The following is a 21,298-nucleotide window of genomic DNA, read 5'->3' on the forward strand; positions in this document are numbered from 1 at the left end:
CTCACAGGGAATTTAGTTACACAGGAAACAGCTAAGCAGTGATGGCAAAGCTGGGAAGCCAAGTAGAGACTCAGGGTGAGGCAACTCCAAGATGAGTCAGAGCAGAAAGCAGCCCACCCCCTTTAGAGCTGAGGGGACGAAGGGAGGGGATGGTGTCCCCAGAGCTTAGAAGCTGGTACCACACTGGGCTGTCTAGTGGGAACTTGTGCTCGGAGAGAGAGGGGCCATCTGGTGGTGATTAGGGGACCCAGTCACTGTTGAGATGCTGCCCAACAACAGGGATGGGGGAGGAATATTCTGGCTTCTCCCTTCTTCCCTCCCTTCAGTCTCCTGACAGTGCCTCTCATTAGCAGAGTCCAGCTAGAAGCCAGGGAGCCCAGCAAACAGAGTTCGTGGGGGTCAACCCTCACCCCGCCTCACGATGCAGACTAGGGCAGAGGAAAAGCAGACAGGCAAATAAATGGCTGGCATGTTCCCTTAATTCCATTTCAGCTACAGTTAATTATTAACCGTTCCAGAACTTTTATGATACCCTCTGGGAAATTCTTTTGTCACCATCTAGAAAATGCCTCCACCTTCTTCAAGACCCGCTGAGATGTTGTCTTCTCTGTGAAATGAACAGACACCTCAGGATGTGTTAGCTACACCTCATCTGGGCTCCAACATCTGGGTTCTTTGTTAAATCTCTCTTTATGGTACCATCACCAGTAACTTTGTTCAACTTGGGGACCCTCAAGGACAAAGAGGGTGTCATAGGTCTCTGCATTCTCTGCACCCAATCCAGGACGTGTACGCACTGAATCCACGCATGGATGTACAAGCCAGGGAATTGTCGGGGTGTCTTGCCCGAGGTTTCATAGGTGGCGAGAGACAGAGCAGGAATTAAGCTCAGGTCTCTGGCCTTGTGCCCTTTCTACTCTGGGGTTTGGTTCAAAATCATCAAAACTCCCAGAATTAAAACTTGAAAACCCTGGAGACCCAGATCCTGGTCTTCTCTCTTAACAAAGTATAACATAATGTATTAAACACTCCCAAATTTTCTAGACCGTCATTAATCTAAACAAAAGGCTGGAGGGCTGTGGACAGACTGACAAGGACCCACCTTTCTGTGTTAAACCTGAGACCGAATTCTGCTAGATACGTGTCCTTTTTATTTTACCCAAAAACCAAACTCACGCTGCTTCAACATACTTATTATGTGTTCCTCAAAAATGAATCCAGAGGAACATGGAAGTAAAGAATTTCAACCATGACATCCACAGCTTTCCTTTGGGGTTCCCAGAAAATTCTCAGGGAAAAGATGCATCAATTTATGAGGCCGAAAACATGGTGTTTAAAAGAAAACCAAGAAGAGTTCTTGGGAGTGGATGAGATGTGCTTCTCCCAGGTCTGTCTGGTTTGAGTTAATAATTCCACAGCGGGAGGACCACGGTGTGCATCTCACCAGTGACAGGAGTGGGCGCTGTTAACTGCGCTAAGGAGACTCGCAAGCTCTGCTAGTCATCGCGACGGCTTTATTTTTGATTTGCAAGCACTGAACTCTTTTGCTGTTCCTATTACATAAGCTGTTATACCCAAAGGAGAAATGAAACTCTTGTGCATTTCCACTAAATAACTGCCTGGGAATGACAGGGTACCAGCCGCAAATGTTGAATTAATTAGAGAAATGTATTTGTTAGACAAAGAAATGTCAGCCCTTATAGTTCTATTATTGGCGCTCCTTAATGTCAGTAGCAAAGTGAATCGATTCCATTTTTGGAGCTGGGTCACAGGCCTGAAGAACTTCAGAGGGAGCGGACAGAGCCTGTGTAGCTCGGTTTATACACCAAACGCTGCCCTGAAGCACCTAAAGTCCATATTGTATAGCAGAACAAAAATGCTTACTTTTTAAATGTCTAATGAGATAAAAACAAACACTGGACAAGACAGCGGATGAGAGCGTGCGCAAGGTCAGCGGATGACAGGTGTGCTGACTAGGGCCGGGCAAGATGCGCAGTGGAAGGGAGAGGGAGGACGGGCGTCTGGTCCTCGGGCCTCGGCTGGCCATTCAGCAGGAGCAGGAGACTCTCTGTGAGGGTCACGCACGTGCTGGGCCCTGTCACTACAAAGACTGACAAGACCCACGCCCACTGGCAGCCTGATACAGCAGTGGTTCCCAAAGTGTGCTTCAGGGTCCCGGGGTGCCCAGGGAGCTTGGACAGGGAAGGCGGCTCTTGGGCTCCTGCTTAGCTCAGGTTTGTTCAGGCGCAGAAAGTGGCAGGTTTTACAAACTGGAGCTTTTCCCCCAGGAAAGCAGGTTGTTAAACATTTACCGCCACACCATTGCCCGGGGCTCCCTGAGGCCCTTTCAGGGGATCTGCATGGGTAAAATGACCTTCATGATAATACTAAGATATCACTTGCCGTTTTTGCTCTCCTCTTTTCATGAATGTACAGTGTTCAACAGAAGCTTCCTGATGGTGACACTGTAACAGTATCCTTTATTCGATACAAAGTCCAGAGTTTACATTAATATTCCTTCTTGCATTCTATGGTTTTGGACAAATGTATAATGACATGTATCTGTCATTATGGCATCATACAGAGTAGTTTCACTGCCCTAAAAAATCCTCTGTGATCCACCTATTCATCTCTCCCACCCTTCTACCTGTCAACCACTAATCTTTTTACTGCCTCCATAGTTTTGCCTTTTCCAAAATGCCATCTAGTTGGCATAATACAATATATAACCTTTTCAGATTGGCTTCTTTCATTTAGTAATGTGCATTTAAGGTTCCTCCATGTCTTTTCATGGCGTGATAGCTCATTTCTTTTTAAGACTGAATAGTATTCCATTGTCTGGATATACCACAGTTTATCCATTCGTCTATTGGAGGACATCTTGATTGCTTCTCAGTTTTAACAATTATGAATAAAGCTCCAATAAACGTTCATGTGTAGAGTTTAATGTGGACATAACATTTCCAGTTCTCTTGGGTAGATACCAAGGAGCGCGATTGCTGAATCAGATGGTAAGAGTATGTTTGGTTTTGTAAGAAACTGCCAAATTGCCTTCCGAATTGTTACATCCCTACCAGCAACGCCTAAGAATACCCGTTGCTCCCCATCTTCACCGTAGTTGATGCTGTCAGTGTTCTGGATTTGGGCCCTTCTAATAGGTATATAGTGAGACCTCATTATTGTTTTAATTTGCATTTCTCTGATGACATCTGATGTGGAGCACCTTTTCAAGTGCTTATTTGCCATCTGTATATCTTCTTTGGTGAGACGTATTTTGGCTAATAGTCCTTTATCAGATGTATAGCTTGCAAAAATTTTCTCTCCGTCTGTGACATATCTTCTCATTCTCTTGACAATATCTTTCTCAGGGCAGACATTTTTAATTTTAATGAAGCCCAGCTTATCAATGCTTTCTTTCATAGATTGTGCTTTTGCTGTTGTATCTAAAAAGTCATCGCCAAACCAAAGGTATCTGAATTATCTCCTTTGTGATTTTCTAAGAGTTTAATAGTTTTGTGTTTTACATTTAGGTCTATAATCCATTTTGAGTTAATTTTTGTGAAGGGCATAAAATCTGTGTCTAGGTCCATTTCTTTGCGTGTTGATTCAGTTGTTCCAACACCATCTGTGAAAATACTATCTTTGCTCTATTGTATTTCCTTTGCTCCTTTGTCAAAGGTCCATTGACTGTACTTATGTGGGCTCTCTCTTCTGTCCCATCGATCTACTTGTCCGCTCTTTCACCAATACCACATACTGTCTTAATTACTACAGCTTTCTAGTAAGTCTTAAAGTCAGGTAGTATCAATCCTCCAATTTTGTTCTACTCCTTCGATATTTGTTGACTCTTCTGGGTCCTTGGGTCTTCAATTTTTAAGAATCTAAAGGGGGTTCCTGAGACCAAAATGTTTGAGAACTGTTTTAGAGAAAGATGGACAGACACACAGATCAGTGCGTTAAATTCTTATGCTAGGAAAGAGGGTAGCATAATAGTGGAAAAGAGCCAAGTTTCGTACATCCTGCTGCTCTGGGGGCCGACCCAGCTCATTGCTTTAGGGTGTATCTCTGAATCCATATTTAGTTGCCGTGTGACACAGGCATGAACCTGGTCTCAAGAGCAAATCCTAGAGAGGCACAGGACATGAATTGTCAACCTCCCTTGGGATTAGAGAACACAGGGCAGATGAAGGCAGTTTGGCATTGGTCTTCCGCTTCTCTGAGAGAAAGGCGGGTCTTGGTTATCAGGGTTGTGTAACTCAAGTGCCATGCCTCTTCGTCTGTATAACTCAAACTTGTTAAATCTCTAGAGTAAACCATGTTACAAGGGAGACAATTACATCTTGTACTGCTCACCTACCACCTTTGAAGTTCTGCAGGAGACACATGCAGAGAGGAAAAGGTGGGGCTTTGGTCTCAAACCCAAGGACAAAAGAGAAAAAAAATCCCCTTGTCTGCGGGACTCTTCCAGAGAGAAAGCTTTATTTGCTAAAGGAAGCCGGTTGCTTTCTGTGCTCCGGTCACCCAGGCCACACCCCAGACTCAGACCACTGCAGCAGTGAGAGAGGCCAGCTGCTGACTTGAGGAAAGCTGAGGGTTGAATGGGGCCGCCTATGAGGTCAAGTACACAGCTGCTCCTGGGCATAGTTGACCTCGTCAGCTGCAGGAGAATCATGAGGGAACCCCAAGAGCAAGCCAAAGCAATCAAGCCTGAGGCTAAGCCTTCCTGTACCCCAGTCGTGTGGAAGGACATCACCCCCAGGGACCACCCCAGAAGGCCTCCCATCCGTTAGTCATTTGCTGGACACATCCCCAGGCACCTGCTGGCTGGCACTGTGCCAAATGTAACAATTCCTGCTGGGAGGCAGGGCAGCTGCTAACCTGGGAACTGCTGGTGGGTTCAAAGGGTCCTTAAAGGTTCAGACTTCAAGTGTGTAAGCTCTTTTACAGGGAGAAGGTCTAGAGCTTTCATCAAATTTTCGAAGGCAGGGGAAGTCCTTGCTCAAAAATCATTAAGAATCACTATGTTAGAGGCCAATGCTCGTTACAGTTGCTCTGTTGAGGGTTTTTCAAAGTCCATTTAATAACATCAATTCAACAGGTAGCTGAGTTGTTCTCCATGCCTGGCTTGGTGCTCAGAGCTGGAGAGGCAACAGTGAGCAAGAGCAGATGCAATCTGTGTGTGGTTGAGGAACAGAGATAAAAATCAAGTAATCTCACAAACACAGGTCCAATTTCAAATCAAGTGTTACTCTGGAGGAAGTGAATCTGGTCCTGTGATAGATATAACAGTGGATATTTAGTTTCTATTTTTCTATATTTATTTTTGAATAAATACGTAATACATTCATGTTCAAAAATTCAGAAGGATTATTCAGTGAAACCCCCCTCCCCCACCCACCCTAATCCCCTAGCTACTCCCTGGAGGCCATACATGTTCTCCAGGCTGATGGATAGGCCTCCTACTGTTAGACCAGGAGAGAAGAGCAAGCTTACAATGAAATCTGAAGCATGAATGTAAGTTAACTAAGTGAAGGGGACTAGAAGGGGATAGGGGAAGCACTCTAGCCAGAGGCAACAGCTCGTGCAAAGGCCCTGTGGCAGGAGAGAGCATGGTGTATTAGAAGACCTGAAAGAAAGCCTGTGTGGCTGGAATGCAGGAAGCAAGGGGCAGGGGACAGGTCCAGGATGCTGCCGGGTGGGGAGGATGCAGTCTTGTCGTCTGCTCAGCGTTATGGACTTTTCCCTGGGAAGTCACTGAACAATGAGAAGAAGTAACCGTTAATCATACTTCCATCTTGGAAATATCACCCTGGCTATTGTGTGGAGAATGGATTAGAGGGGAACAGATTTAATGGGCCCTTATTTAGTTCATGTGAGAAATGATGTGGGTTAATAGTAGTGCTTTATCTACATACAGCAGGTCCTCGAATAACTTTTTTTGTTTAATGTCATTTCCTTATAACGTTGATGGAATGCCGTAGGAATTTAATGCTTGTTTATATCAGTCTATGGTAAAATTGGTTTTATTATGCATCATTTTGCGCTGTTCCAAGAACCTAGCCACAACATTAGATGAGGACTTGGCTGTTAACTTCAAGAAATGTATCGGTGTGCAAGGTTCTTGCTTCTGAAAATGTTAACAAAACATTTGTTTCGATTCTCTCAACTGAGCAGAAGAAAATCCGTAACAAACCTTTGCTTAGAATGTAGTTAACACCTGGCTGTATTTTGTCCAAACATGTGGCCTGGATAACATCCTGTAAAAAAGTTGATGGACAAAGGGCCGAAGTCTCAGAGAATCTTGCTAGAAGTCACCTGATCCAACCTCCCCCTGAGCTCCCAAAGGTCTCCTCCCTGCAAGAGCCCTCTAATGACAGGAGATTGTTACTGCTGTTACAGAGTCAACAGAGTGACCTTGTGGGTTGTATTCAATAATTGAAACACTCAGTGGCTGTAGTTGTTTTGGTATTCGCACACTTAATTTTCTTTCTGTTCTCCTGACCTCCCCCGCCAGAATGGCCTATTCTGAGGAGCAAGGAGGTATTCCCTGTGGTTTCATCCGCCAGAATTCCGGCAACTCCATTTCTTTGGACTTTGAGCCCAACACAGAGTACCAGTTTGTGGAGCAATTAGAAGAGCGCTACAAATGTGCCTTCTGTCACTCAGTGCTTCACAACCCCCACCAGACGGGGTGTGGGCACCGCTTCTGCCAGCACTGCATTCTGTCTCTGAGGTGAGTCGGCAGGGTCTGCAGCTCGGGCTCTCGCAGGCCGGAACCAGCCACAGGTGTCCTGGCATCTGAATGTCATCTGTGGCCACTCAACTGTAATGGCTGTGAGGGGATGGGGGCGGGGTGGGGGGCCAGGGCCCTTCTGTGAGAGTGTGAGGAGTAATCTTCATTTTATGCCCCTCACTTACCAATGTTCACCTTTTCTTAAAATTCAGACCACACCAGTCCTGCATGTGAGGGTGAACCCAGAAGCATAGTGTGTGTTGGGAAGGACCCGTGTCTCCCGAGGGTCTTTGCTGTGGTGGCACTGACCTTGCCTTGCCTCAAGGCAGAGGAGGTGTTGCAACCCCAGGAAGAGACCTTGCTGCCATGGATGTCGTCCACTCCCAGGCAGCTATAAAACTTAGGTCATGCCCTGTTGAGGGAGGAGACCAGGTGTTTGGGGCTTATAAGGAGCAGTAAGGAAGATCAATTGATTACATCGATTAGCTTGAAAAGAGGATTATTACAGCACATTCTCATTCATTCGTGGGTTTATTCATTCAGCACCTGTGCGTTCCAGGCATCTTGCCAAACTAAGCTCTATTGTCCAAAAGCAAAGAGCTAGAGGTCCAGCATGGAACAGGAGCCAGTCTCTGCCTTCTAGAATGTTCCAGTCTAGTGAAGGAGATGGATTGTGGTACAGTGTGATAAGCTAAGGAGTGCTGTGGGAGAACTGGCAGAGGGCATTTAACCGTGTCTGGGGGACTCAGTATTTGACTTGCATCCTGGAGGATGAATTGGGGTTTTTCAGGCAGACAGGAGAGGTACTGAAATTGGGGTGTGGGGACTGTTTTCTCAGGGGAGGGAACAGCATGAGCAAAGACAGGGCCTGGCCTCCTGGGCGGGGGCAGTTCAAAGGGTGGAGCATGGCTGGAGTGCTGGGGCTGCTCTTGGACAAGCCATTGAGATCACCTCTTAATTCTGGCTCTATTTTTACTTTTCTCTCCAGAGAATTACATGCAGTGCCACTCTGCCCTGTAGATAAGGAAGTTATCAAATCTCAGGAGGTAAGAAAATCAGTGCTTTGGTTTAGCAGCTCTCTAGGTGATGGAGAAGCCAGTGTCCTGACTGGGCATGGAGGTTGGAACAGGAGAGTTGGGGTGGGGGGGGCACGGGGGGCGTCCGTATTCCTCTGCCGAAGGGTCAAATCAGACCTCACTCCTTCCGCTGTTCCAGAGTCTCGTTTGGGTCTCTATTAACGCCCCACATTTCTCCCCCTTCTTCCTTACCCACTTCTTACACTAGCTCCAGTGACACTGAGTGACTTGCAGAAATGGAACATCCTGTTTCCTGGAATTCTTTCTCATCTGGTTAATCTCTGAAACTTCCTTTTATTATTATTATTATGTCTAATAATAGCCTTGTCGAGATATAATTCAGATGCCATAAAATTTACCTTTAAAATGTACACGTGTGTACCTAGGAGTGGAATTAGTGGATCAAACGGTAACTCTGTGTTTAACATTCTAAGAAACTGCTAGACTATTTTCCAAAGGAGCTGCACCATTTTACATTCCTATCAGCATTGTATGAGAGTTCTAATTTCTCCAGATCCTGGCCAAAATTTGTTATTGTCCATCTTTTTTATTACAGCCTTCTTAGTAGCTATTAAGAGGTATCTTGTGATTTTGACTTGCATTTCTCTAATGATTAGTGATACTGAGCATCTTTTCGTGTGCTTCTCTGTAAAAATGCCTATTCAAGTCCCTTGCCTATTTTTTAAGTGGATTATTTGTCTTGTATTGTTGAGTTAGAAGAGTTTTTTATATATTCTGGATATCAGATATATGATTTGTAAATAGTTTTCTCCCATTCAGTCTTTTCATTTTCACGATGGTGTCCTTTGAAAGCACAAGTGTTTCATTTTGATGAAGTCTAATTTATCTTTTGTTCATTTGGTCGCTTGTTCTTTTAGTGTTGTGTCCAAGAAATCTTTACCTAACCCATGTTCATGAAGATTTTCTCCCTTAAAACTTCCTTTTAAGCTCAGTTTTCTTTTTTTTAAATTCCGATACAGGACATTCAAGCATCACCTCCTTCAGGAAGCAACCTGAGCACCTGTCTGATGTACACACTCCTCTCTATGCTCTTATGATGTGTTTTGCAAATGCCTAGCAGAGTATAGTGCTGTACTTGTGTCTGCCTCACCCACTAAGCCAGGGGTTGGCATACTACAACATGAGATTTGTTGGGACAAATCTAGCCTGCCACCTGTTTTTCTATGACCCGTGAGCTAAGAATGGTTTTTATATTTTTAAATCATTGAAAGAAATCAAAAGAAGGGTACACGGAACTCTGTACTGTTTTTCCAACTACCTGTGAGTCTTAAACTAATAAATCCAAGTAAGCATAATGTTTTGTGACATGTGAAAATTATATGAAATCCAGATTTCAGTGTTCATAAATAATATTTTATTGGAACACGGCCATGCCCATTCATTCATTCAAGTATTGTGTATGGCAGAGCTGCACAGGTGCAACAGAGACTGTCGCAATGTGGCCTGCAGAGCCCGAAATATTTACTATCTGACCTTTTATAGAGAAAGTTTGCCAACCCCTGGTTTGTGCTGAAATAGCCAGTCAGCACAGCTTCAGTGACACTACCTGATGACTAATACAAACCTTTCTGCTGGGACAGGAAGCCGAAAGCATCGCCTAAGTCACAGCCCCACCTCCTGACCTTTGAGCATGTGGGGTCAAGTTCACCACGAGATGCTCCTAGCTGCAGCCTACTGCTCTGGGCATTGAATTACCTGGCTTGTATGTTTGGTGGCCTGTCAGAAGGATGTATCTGAGACAGCTTTTTCTTTTGTGGTGGTAAATCTGGTGTTTCCATTCCAACCATTGCCTGGAAGTTTCCGCTTGACTTTTGAGAAGACCAAATTAGTAATAGATTCATTCGCGTTGCTCTAAAGCTTTGGAATGTGTGAGATCTATCATGTTTATCTTTTAGGTTTTTAAAGACAATTGCTGCAAAAGCCAGGTGTTTGGGGCTTATAAGGAGCAGTAAGGAAGATCAATTGATTACATCGATTAGCTTGAAAAGAGGATTATTACAGCACATTCTCATTCATTCGTGGGTTTATTCATTCAGCACCTGTGCGTTCCAGGCATCTTGCCAAACTAAGCTCTATTGTCCAAAAGCAAAGAGCTAGAGGTCCAGCATGGAACAGGAGCCAGTCTCTGCCTTCTAGAATGTTCCAGTCTAGTGAAGGAGATGGATTGTGGTACAGTGTGATAAGCTAAGGAGTGCTGTGGGAGAACTGGCAGAGGGCATTTAACCGTGTCTGGGGGACTCAGTATTTGACTTGCATCCTGGAGGATGAATGGGGGTTTTTCAGGCAGACAGGAGAGGTGCTGAAATTGGGGTGTGGGGACTGTTTTCTCGAGGGAGGGAACAGCATGAGCAAAGACAGGGCCTGGCCTCCTGAGCGGGGGCAGTTCAAAGGGTGGAGCATGGCTGGAGTGCTGGGGCTGCTCTTGGACAAGCCATTGAGATCACCTCTTAATTCTGGCTCTATTTTTACTTTTCTCTCCAGAGAATTACATGCAGTGCCACTCTGCCCTGTAGATAAGGAAGTTATCAAATCTCAGGAGGTAAGAAAATCAGTGCTTTGGTTTAGCAGCTCTCTAGGTGATGGAGAAGCCAGTGTCCTGACTGGGCATGGAGGTTGGAACAGGAGAGTTGGGGTGGGGGGGGCACGGGGGGCGTCCGTATTCCTCTGCCGAAGGGTCAAATCAGACCTCACTCCTTCCGCTGTTCCAGAGTCTCGTTTGGGTCTCTATTAACGCCCCACATTTCTCCCCCTTCTTCCTTACCCACTTCTTACACTAGCTCCAGTGACACTGAGTGACTTGCAGAAATGGAACATCCTGTTTCCTGGAATTCTTTCTCATCTGGTTAATCTCTGAAACTTCCTTTTATTATTATTATTATGTCTAATAATAGCCTTGTCGAGATATAATTCAGATGCCATAAAATTTACCTTTAAAATGTACACGTGTGTACCTAGGAGTGGAATTAGTGGATCAAACGGTAACTCTGTGTTTAACATTCTAAGAAACTGCTAGACTATTTTCCAAAGGAGCTGCACCATTTTACATTCCTATCAGCATTGTATGAGAGTTCTAATTTCTCCAGATCCTGGCCAAAATTTGTTATTGTCCATCTTTTTTATTACAGCCTTCTTAGTAGCTATTAAGAGGTATCTTGTGATTTTGACTTGCATTTCTCTAATGATTAGTGATACTGAGCATCTTTTCGTGTGCTTCTCTGTAAAAATGCCTATTCAAGTCCCTTGCCTATTTTTTAAGTGGATTATTTGTCTTGTATTGTTGAGTTAGAAGAGTTTTTTATATATTCTGGATATCAGATATATGATTTGTAAATAGTTTTCTCCCATTCAGTCTTTTCATTTTCACGATGGTGTCCTTTGAAAGCACAAGTGTTTCATTTTGATGAAGTCTAATTTATCTTTTGTTCATTTGGTCGCTTGTTCTTTTAGTGTTGTGTCCAAGAAATCTTTACCTAACCCATGTTCATGAAGATTTTCTCCCTTAAAACTTCCTTTTAAGCTCAGTTTTCTTTTTTTTAAATTCCGATACAGGACATTCAAGCATCACCTCCTTCAGGAAGCAACCTGAGCACCTGTCTGATGTACACACTCCTCTCTATGCTCTTATGATGTGTTTTGCAAATGCCTAGCAGAGTATAGTGCTGTACTTGTGTCTGCCTCACCCACTAAGCCAGGGGTTGGCATACTACAACATGAGATTTGTTGGGACAAATCTAGCCTGCCACCTGTTTTTCTATGACCCGTGAGCTAAGAATGGTTTTTATATTTTTAAATCATTGAAAGAAATCAAAAGAAGGGTACACGGAACTCTGTACTGTTTTTCCAACTACCTGTGAGTCTTAAACTAATAAATCCAAGTAAGCATAATGTTTTGTGACATGTGAAAATTATATGAAATCCAGATTTCAGTGTTCATAAATAATATTTTATTGGAACACGGCCATGCCCATTCATTCATTCAAGTATTGTGTATGGCAGAGCTGCACAGGTGCAACAGAGACTGTCGCAATGTGGCCTGCAGAGCCCGAAATATTTACTATCTGACCTTTTATAGAGAAAGTTTGCCAACCCCTGGTTTGTGCTGAAATAGCCAGTCAGCACAGCTTCAGTGACACTACCTGATGACTAATACAAACCTTTCTGCTGGGACAGGAAGCCGAAAGCATCGCCTAAGTCACAGCCCCACCTCCTGACCTTTGAGCATGTGGGGTCAAGTTCACCACGAGATGCTCCTAGCTGCAGCCTACTGCTCTGGGCATTGAATTACCTGGCTTGTATGTTTGGTGGCCTGTCAGAAGGATGTATCTGAGACAGCTTTTTCTTTTGTGGTGGTAAATCTGGTGTTTCCATTCCAACCATTGCCTGGAAGTTTCCGCTTGACTTTTGAGAAGACCAAATTAGTAATAGATTCATTCGCGTTGCTCTAAAGCTTTGGAATGTGTGAGACCTATCATGTTTATCTTTTAGGTTTTTAAAGACAATTGCTGCAAAAGAGAAGTCCTCAATTTATATGTACATTGCAAAAATGCTCCTGGATGTAATGTCAAGATTATTCTGGGACGATACCAGGTTGGTATTATGAACAATATTTTGCCCTTGCCATTTTCTCCAGTGACGTGTATTGAACACCTTTTTGTGACAGTTACTGAGCTAAGCGTGGGGGAGGGGAGGTTCATTGGGTTGCTCTCAGAGATTTCCTGTCTAGTAATGTTACAGTGTAGCATGCCAAGGGCTAAGGTATGAGTGAAGAGGTTTGTTCTGTCTGGAATGCATGGAGGACTTGCTATGTGTGCTAGACATTAAATTATGGTTTAGGGACATTGATCCAAAAGTGAAGATATGAGACATTCTGGACAAAAGGAACACTCAAGCAAGAAAATGTCATTTTGGGAGAATGTGCAGGATTAGGGTTCCTAGGGTGGGGGCCAAGGTATGACTGCCCAAAAGCATTTGCAGGTGCTGGGATGGGTGTTTCACAGCTGCCATGGGCCCTGGCTGCTTAGGGTTTATGATCTAAGGCAGATAACAGATCAGAACAGATATTGGATGGAGTTTGAAGATGAAGCATTGGTATGAGATGCAAACAAATGAGGTGCAAGGGAAGTGGAGTTGATTTCCTCTCTAACGAACTGTCCTACCTGCTGGGGAAGCTTGTTAAATTCAAAGCTGGAAATGTGGTTCTGCCATGTCAAGCCCATATCAGGTTCGATGACACTATAAACGAGTAAGACTCAGGCATCTAAAGCTTCCAGGGAATTGTTTGGAGGCTGCTGAGATTTCACCCTCCCTTTTAGGAACGGATTTCAGGTGATTCAGTCTTTTCTCCATCCATCACCACCTCCAGACCCCCAGGCGCTGAGTTTATACATGTGTAAATGATTTTGTTGTTAATTCAGGGAGTTCTTTGGAGGTTCACAGAATTTTTTGTGTGTTTTCCTAGACAGTCCCTGGCCACTTACTTTGATAGTTGAATCCTAGAGCAGGGCCTCTTTTCCAATTTGATTGTAGTTGTCACTAAGCCCGAAAAGGAAATGAGGCTCAAATGGACTATTGATCAGCTTTAGTGACCAGATCATCAGCCTCTAGAGGACAGTGGCTGGTTTCTTTTCATCTCTTTCTTTTGTATTTTCCCTCATTCTCTGTTCTCCCCACCCAAAGTGATAAGGTATAGGATCTCACAAATAACAAAATCTTGATGAATGTTGACGATTTGGGTGAGAGTTGAGGGGTAACAACGATGAATTTTGGATAAGATACGGATTTTAGTTGTCATCACTATTTGTTTCTTACTAGCAGAGGGAAAGGTAAATAGCTACACTTTTATTTATCTCCTATAGAAAAACTTTTTGTTCTTCCTTCAGAGAAGGGGTCAGCAAACTGTTTCTGTCAAGAGCCAGATAGTAAATATTTTAGGCTTTGCAGGCCATATAGCCACTGTCACACTACTCAACTTTTCCATTTTAGAGGAAAAGCAGCCATAGACCATATGTGAACAAATAGGTATGTGGTTGTTCTCCAATAAAACTTTATTGACAAAAACAAGCAGCAGGCCATGTTTGGCCCAAGGGCTTGTCAACCTGTTTTAAAGGATCTTGCAAGAGACAAGATCATTAGGCTTTTGCTAACTTCTCAGCATCACAGTAACTTGCAGTAATCCAAAGATTTTATTAAAATATACCTGCTTTTACAAATATCTAATGGGAAGACCACTGGAATGAACACTGTCCCTGTCATTATTCTCATATTCTGGTTAAAAACATCTCCTGACTTTACAACACTGTCATTTCCCAGCTTCTCTTGGGCCTGTGCTCCCATATTTTCTCAACCTTCTTTCCTTGACCACTTCTGAAACAGCTTCTTCTCCTTCCCTTTTATTCCTTTAACTCTTTCTCTTCCTTCGTGTACTTAGGATGGGCCTCCTTGTCTTCCCACTCTTCCCTTTGTCCCGGCTTTTACCATCTGCTGCATAGAGATTAGCACTTGGTGTTGGTAGTGGGGATGGAGTGTGCACAAAAGAAATAAAAAATATACTTGAAGAACTGGTAAATTCATTGGCAAGCCTAAGGAAAATACTCAAGAACTAACTTGAGAACATGAGCACATTCCTAGGTAATCTAAAATCAACTCAGCGAAATCCCTTCTTCCCCTGTCTTCCTCTGTCCTCCTAACTCCCACCAAGCAAGGTTGGCTTTCACAGCTCATGTCCAAGCAGCCCTCGCCACGCCCCAGCCTCAGCAGCGGTAGTGGGTGGCCTCCACTGAGAGCCTGCAGGCAGAGGCCGCCCTCCGGGCGGACCACGCTCGCGGTCCTTTCTCCTGGATTCCCACGGTGTCCTCCCTCCCTTGCTAGGCCTTCCAGCCCCCTCCCTTTCTGCTGCCCTGGTCAGCGTCCCCATGGCCTGTTGTTATCTGTTGCAGGACCACCTTCAGCAATGCTTATTTCAAGCTGTGCAGTGTTCTAATGAGAACTGTCGGGAATCAGTCCTTCGGAAAGATCTGAAAGAGCATTTGAGTGCAGACTGCCAGTTTCGCGAGGAAAAATGCCTTTACTGCAAAAAGGATGTGGTAGTAATCAATCTACAGGTAAAAAATAAAAGGAAAGGAATCATCTTTATGGGGCTAAATTCCACCTGAGTGGTCACAGTGAATCAGATGGGATACCAGATCCACATATCTGCATTTCTTTTGTGCAGAAAGAAATAGGTCTAAAGAATAACTTTATCTGAGAGAAGTTCTGCAAAAACACTAAAAACTTTCTTGTTGGTAGGACTCTATTTATCGTTGGCAAAAATATCGTTCGAGCTCCTGCTGAGTGAGTGTGCAAGGAGTGATGCTAGTCCTGGGTCATAAATTCGTACTGATACTGTCTGTCCTCAGGATACTGCGATCTAACTACAGAGGCAGGGAGTGGGCGGGGCGTGGGCAGGGCGTGCGCAGGTGTAGGCAGAGAGCCCCGGTGCCTTTTACATGTGCTGATGGAGCCATGCTGATGATGTCCCGCTATGAGTCCTGTGCCCTCTGACCTTCTTTTGGAATAATTGGAAAACTGAATTGAATTGCATTCATTTATACCAAGAAAGTGGGCACCTATAATCCTTTCTGGAACTAGGCCATACCTTCCTATAGAGGGCAACCCACATAACAGGGATCCCCAAAGGGACATGCGTATAAACACTCTGAGGCCCTACAAGGGAGCCTTTGAAAGCAAGGGGGGGCTTTGTTTCATCACATTGTCTCTGTTTCAGGATCATGAGGAAAACTTGTGTCCTGAGTACCCAGTGTCTTGTCCCAACAAGTGTTTGCAGATTATTTCAAGAACTGAGGTAATTTACATAAAATTTCTCTCAGTAGATTTTATTTATGTAAGATAAAATTTTAGTAATCAGGATGGAGTGTATCTGATAAAATCACATAGGCAGAGGCCCAAGACTTACATGACACCCATGATAACCATGCTTCTGTCTTCCCTTTTCCCTGAGAATTCTTCTCAGTTTTCACCATAGTGCTCCCTCCTCCAGGCCTTAGCATGGCCTCTTCCTTCTGTTCTCACCCTTCTTCCCAAGACCCCCTTCGCTCCCTGCTGGCTGCAGTTACGCCAGGCAATCGGAGAATCCGTGATGAATTTCTGTAGCATGAAGCTGTCCATTTTGCAGGTCGATGAACACCTTGCTGTGTGTCCTGAAGCGAAACAAGACTGTCCTTTTAAGCACTATGGCTGTACTGTAAAGGTATGGAGTGCCTTTTTGTTTCTGCCTCTACATTCTACTGTACCGTTCATTAGGCGAGCTCCTTGTACTCTTTGATTCCATCCAAGATGCAAAAGGACACTCATGAGAACTTTAAGACTGGCAATTGTATTCATCAGGGTTCTTCAGAGAAACAGAACCAACAGGAGATATATAACTTATATGAATATAAATACAAATGTTATATATATTGAGATAGAGATAGGTATAAATACAGAGATAGAGATAGAGAGATAGATATATAGAGAGAGAGAGATTTTAAGGAATTTGCTTATGCGATGGTAGGGGCTGGGAACTCTAAAATTTGCAGGCGAGGACAGCAATCTGGATATTCAGGTTGGCATCGATCTATTGTAGTCTTGAGAAGTGCTTCTCCTTCAGAAAACCTCAGTCTTTGTTCTTAAGGCCTCAGCTGGTTGGATGAGCCACCACCCCCCTCCCCCACCCCCGCCCCCAGTTATAGAGGATAACCTGTTTTACTTAAAGTTGACTGATTTAAATGTTAATCACATCTACAAAATACCTTCATAGCAACATCTAAATGAGTTTTGACCAAACAACTGGGCACCATAGCCTAGCCAGTATGATACATAAAATTAACCATCACAGTGATTATTTCTAATTCTGACTCTACTGCCTCTACCAAGTTTTGGAAATTTCTGGAGTTTGGAATTGGAATTCATAATTCCAATAATTATGAATTTTGGTTTTATGGTATCCCTATCTATCCCCAAAGATTTTGAAACAAATTGAAGTCATGTTTTAAAATGTATTATGTTACCTATTAAATACCTTTAAAACTTTCAATATATTGTATAACATAAATTTTAAAAAATGAAAATAAAGTTTGATCTCTACCTCAGCCTTTTTTTCAGATTCCAGATAGATCAAAGTTTTAGCCATTAAAATATATAATGCTCTGTATTGTTTCACATTTTATGTAAATTTAAAATTACTCCAAAATAAAAAGTTTATTTAAAAAATTATAAATGTACTAGAAGAAAAGATGAGTGAATTATTTTATCCTTGAAATAAAAAAGGCCTTTCTTAGATGACAAACACAAAACCAGAAGCCACTTTTGATAAGTTTAACTGTAAATATTTCAAATTTCTATATGATTTATAAAAATACCATAAAGTCAAATGGCAAACCACAAATTGAAGGTATATCTACATCATATGACCAGACAAAAAAGGGCCTATTTTTCTTAATATGCAAAGAATTTTTACGTATAAATAGCTTATTCAATTTAATAGAAAAATAGGCAAAGGAATATATGAGCAGTTCTAGAAAAAATTCAATTGCCTGATAGTTATAAGAAAAGACACTCAATCTCACTCCTACTTAAATATAAATTATAACAAGAAATATGATTTGCACTATCAAATTGACAAAGATTAAAACAACTTATAATAGCCAACTTTTTTGATGGCAGTTTGGTTATATCTATGAAAATAAAAAATAAATCCACACATTGACCTTGCACTTCTGCTAGGAATTTATCTCACAGATTTCCTTTCATAAGTATGCAGTGATTACACACATATACACACATGCACACAAAGATATTTATATAGCAAAAAAACCCCACAAAAAACTAAAAACAAATTATAAGTCCTTCATTAAAGTGCTGACTATATAATTATATATTCATATTTTGAAATACTTGCATCTGCTAAAAAGAATAAGGTACATATTTTTAAAAATTAAATATAGTATGATCTCATTATATTAAAAATGTATATATATCTTCACCGACTCTGATAGGTGAGACTAGGGAATGGGATGTGGTGATGGAGAGAACCATGCTTTTACTTTTCATACTACATTATATATCTTTCATTCTGTATCTACATAAGCATATATTTCTCTTATTTTAAAAACTTACTTGAAAAAATATGAGAAGTTTTAAAAAAAAAACAGGGAAGAGTCCATAAATTTATCACATACCAAACCAGTGATCGTCTTTGCTATAAAAGGGATAGGGTTTACCTTTCTAGTATATGGAATACAGAATTACTTTCCAGCTTTGAAAGGAATCTTCTTTAGAGTTAGGCCCAAACTTCCAACTGGGCTGTATTCTAGAGCTTCCTTCAATAGCAGAGCTGAGGATGGGAGTTTTACTCTGGATCAGGAGCCAACCCTAAACAGAAGGGAGATTGATGATATAAATGTTTGCTTAGAAACCATGAATCACCCAGAAACCCTGCTATTTCTTTTATTAGTAATATAGGCGCTTTGCAATTATTGTTGCAAATGTATTATTTGATTTCGAGGGTGAGAAATTTGCATGGGCTGAAATCACAATTAGGTGGCATACCTTTGGCCAGTGATAGCAGGACGGTGATAGAAGGTATCCTAAAAAGTGCTTGGTAGGAGGGAGAACTAACCCAGGCTTACAACTGATCTGGAGCCAACCCGCTGAGGAGACAGGTTTTATATGGGAAGAGTTGACAGGTAATATTATCCACTCTTAATCCACAGTCATATATTCCCAAGGCCAGGAAGGAAATCAGCATAGAGAATTTTGATAGTAGCCTGATTCTCTGTCTCTGTAAGTTTAAAATTGTCTCATGGGTACTGTAAAATCCCAAAGCAGGAAAAGGGAACTGGTGGAGCCATTTTTCCTGCAACCCACCTCAATATAAATAAGCAAAGTTGTTAAAGTTCCACTCTAGCAGAGAGTCCCACTGCCGCCCTCGTTCTGGGAGCCTTTCAACAACAACCCGACTTAACTTTTCTCTTTGTACCGGAGGATAAACGGGGGAAGCTGCAGCAGCACGAGCATTCAGCCTTGCGGGACCACATGCTTCTCGTTTTAGAAAAGAACTTCCAATTAGAAGAACAGGTAAATAAATATTCAAATATAAATGGAGGCAGCAGAATTGCTGAGATTTGCGATTGTTGGTATTCTTATATTCTCTCTTTCAGTGTAAGCTGACTGGTGGTAGATGTTTTTCTAAGTGGCCAGGCAGACGCATACGACAAGTAGAACATTAGAAGTGGAAGGTGCCTTTGAGATTTTTGGGTCCATCCCCCTCATTCAACAGAGAAAGTAACTAAACTCAAAGAAATTTTGATGTGTTTGTAAATGATAAGTTGCAGGATTCAATCTCAAACCCATTCTCAGTCTCGTGCTATTCGAGAGATGCCACACTGCCTCTCTACAGCCTATCCCCACACCTTTTGGTTAATATTACCTGGCACCTGGTAGGTGCCTAGTAGGAGTTTGATGTTTCTAAATTAAATCAATATTACCATGAAACGATAGTTGACCATCTGTTGTAGGCACTCTAGGTTTTATATATTTTGTCACTCCTGCCTTTGAGAAGCTTCACAATCTGATAAATGCCTATGTGTCTGTTTATTTCACTGAGTTGCTATTATCGAGTGCAATTATGTATGCAAATGCATGCCATGGTCCCTGGGGTATTCATAGTGGACCTCAATAAATGCTGATTCTGTTGCATAATTATTATAAAAGTTAATTATTTTGGTAGAACATCTCAGAGGGTCCTACTTTTCTAGCCCACCTAGGGAAGAAAACCATTCATTTGCAGAGAGGGAGTTGAATTTTCTACTGCAGATTAGTTTATGATGTCTGATTCCAGATTAAAGTAGATGTGTGAGTTCCAGGGTCAGAATCTGGAGAAAATTAGAAAGACTGATTAAACTGTAACTTTGGCAGAAGGCATGCCATGCTGCCTAGTAACCATTCCCAAGTTCTTTCTGTATCAGTTGCTTCCCATCCATCAATTTATTCAAGAAATATCTTCCATATGTCAGGTACAATGTTAGTTGCTAGGGACACTGAGTTAAGGAAGACATAGCTTCTAACCTTGAAGAAGTCACAAAAATATAAACAGTAAAGTTGCCGTGCCTCACGGGACGTGCTACGAGGGTGCCCCATGTCTGTGTTCAGAGGTTGTATCAGTTACTCCAGGGGAGCTGGGAAAAGACATTCAAGCTACATCGCAAAGGAAGAGAAGATCTGTCAGTTAAAATGTTGTGGAACTTTCTCCACAAAGAGAAAGTTCGTGCCAAGGCAGAGAGGCGAGAGAGAGGCTGATGGTTGAAGGAAATGGGATTTTGGGGTGGAGAAACACACCTGAGTGTGAGGCAAGGATGGTGTAGATGGGTCTGTTTGATCCAGATTGCAACAGCCTTCCATGTAAGCTAACACGTTTTTGAACACTGTACATTCAATTTTTTTTATTCACTCATATTCTGCCTTGTTTCAGAAAGGATTGGAAGGCCAAAGGTTTTAACTAATGTTGGTCAGTAATAGGGAGCTAATGGAGGCTTTTAATTGGAAAATATTTGGCCGGTTAATTGTTCGCTTAGTTTTAAAAAGTAAGACAGCTGGCAGGAGTGTGGAAGATGGATAGAAGTAGAGAAGAGAATGAGGACAGCAGGACCAGGCAGAAGGATGTTGCAGTAAACTAGGCAATGTTGTAGGAGAGGCAGGCAATTGATGACAGAGGACTCTGGTGCCAGACACCTAGGTTCAAGGACTGGCTCCACACTAGTCATATGAGTTTGGGCAAGCTACTTAACCTGTCTTCTCTGTTCCCCGATTTCCTCATTTGTAAAATGGGGTTGTGGTGAGAGTTAAGTGAGATAATATATTTAAGCTCTTAGCACAGTACCTGGCACATAAGCATTTTGGTATTTGTTGGAGGCAAGATGCCAGAGGAGGTGGTGGCGAGGGTGAAGGATAAGCAAGGCTGCGTCGGTGCGAATGGAGACGGGGCACCAGGAAGCACTCAGAGGCTGTGGCATGCCGTAAGCTCAGATGACAGGGAACGTGGTACTGTCATGCACTGAGACGGGCACTACGAGAATGGGAGGGAGCAGGTTAGGGGTGAGGGCGGGGAGAGGAGAGCTAGCTTCCGTCCAGGGAGCTGTCTGATCTGTAGGTGAAAGCCAGCTCTCGGGCTCTGAACAGAGGATTCTGGGGCCAGAGATCAGGGGACTGTGGGATCCATGCCAGTCCCGGCTCCCACAGGGCTTCCCTGCTGGCACATGTGTGAGGGATAGAGAGGACCAGACAGGAAGCCGTTGTAGCAGTCCAGGTGGGAAGTAACGAAGGCCGAAACGAGTGCTGAAACAAGATGAGACGAAATGAGAAATGGATGTAAGAGTTGTTTCGTTTCGCTGTGTGTTAGGAGTTAAAGTTGGCAAGTATTGCTAATTGAGTGCAT

General features: G+C 42.9%; 1 protein-coding gene across 2 annotated transcripts in view; it reads left to right on the forward strand.

Annotated features, from left to right (window-relative positions):
- Positions 1-4,388: 4,388 nt before the first annotated feature.
- TRAF5 (TNF receptor associated factor 5) overlaps positions 4,389-21,298 on the forward strand; it is a 25,998-nt gene continuing 9,088 nt past the window's right edge. Inside the window, exons 1-8 of one of the 2 annotated variants that reach the window (XM_011364492.2) lie at positions 4,389-4,399; positions 6,515-6,733; positions 7,722-7,779; positions 12,316-12,417; positions 14,766-14,930; positions 15,593-15,670; positions 16,001-16,075; positions 18,850-18,942. In XM_011364492.2, coding sequence (XP_011362794.1) covers positions 6,516-6,733; positions 7,722-7,779; positions 12,316-12,417; positions 14,766-14,930; positions 15,593-15,670; positions 16,001-16,075; positions 18,850-18,942 — 789 coding nt within the window. In that variant the 5' untranslated portion in view covers positions 4,389-4,399; position 6,515. Of the gene's footprint in view, positions 4,400-6,514; positions 6,734-7,721; positions 7,780-12,315; positions 12,418-14,765; positions 14,931-15,592; positions 15,671-16,000; positions 16,076-18,849; positions 18,943-21,298 lie in introns of those variants that run through there. The other variant, XM_023533198.1, reaches the window with a different exon arrangement.

The sequence above is a fragment of the Pteropus vampyrus genome, unplaced genomic scaffold (assembly GCF_000151845.1).
Source record: "Pteropus vampyrus isolate Shadow unplaced genomic scaffold, Pvam_2.0 Scaffold98, whole genome shotgun sequence".
NCBI classification, from domain to species: domain Eukaryota; kingdom Metazoa; phylum Chordata; class Mammalia; order Chiroptera; family Pteropodidae; genus Pteropus; species Pteropus vampyrus.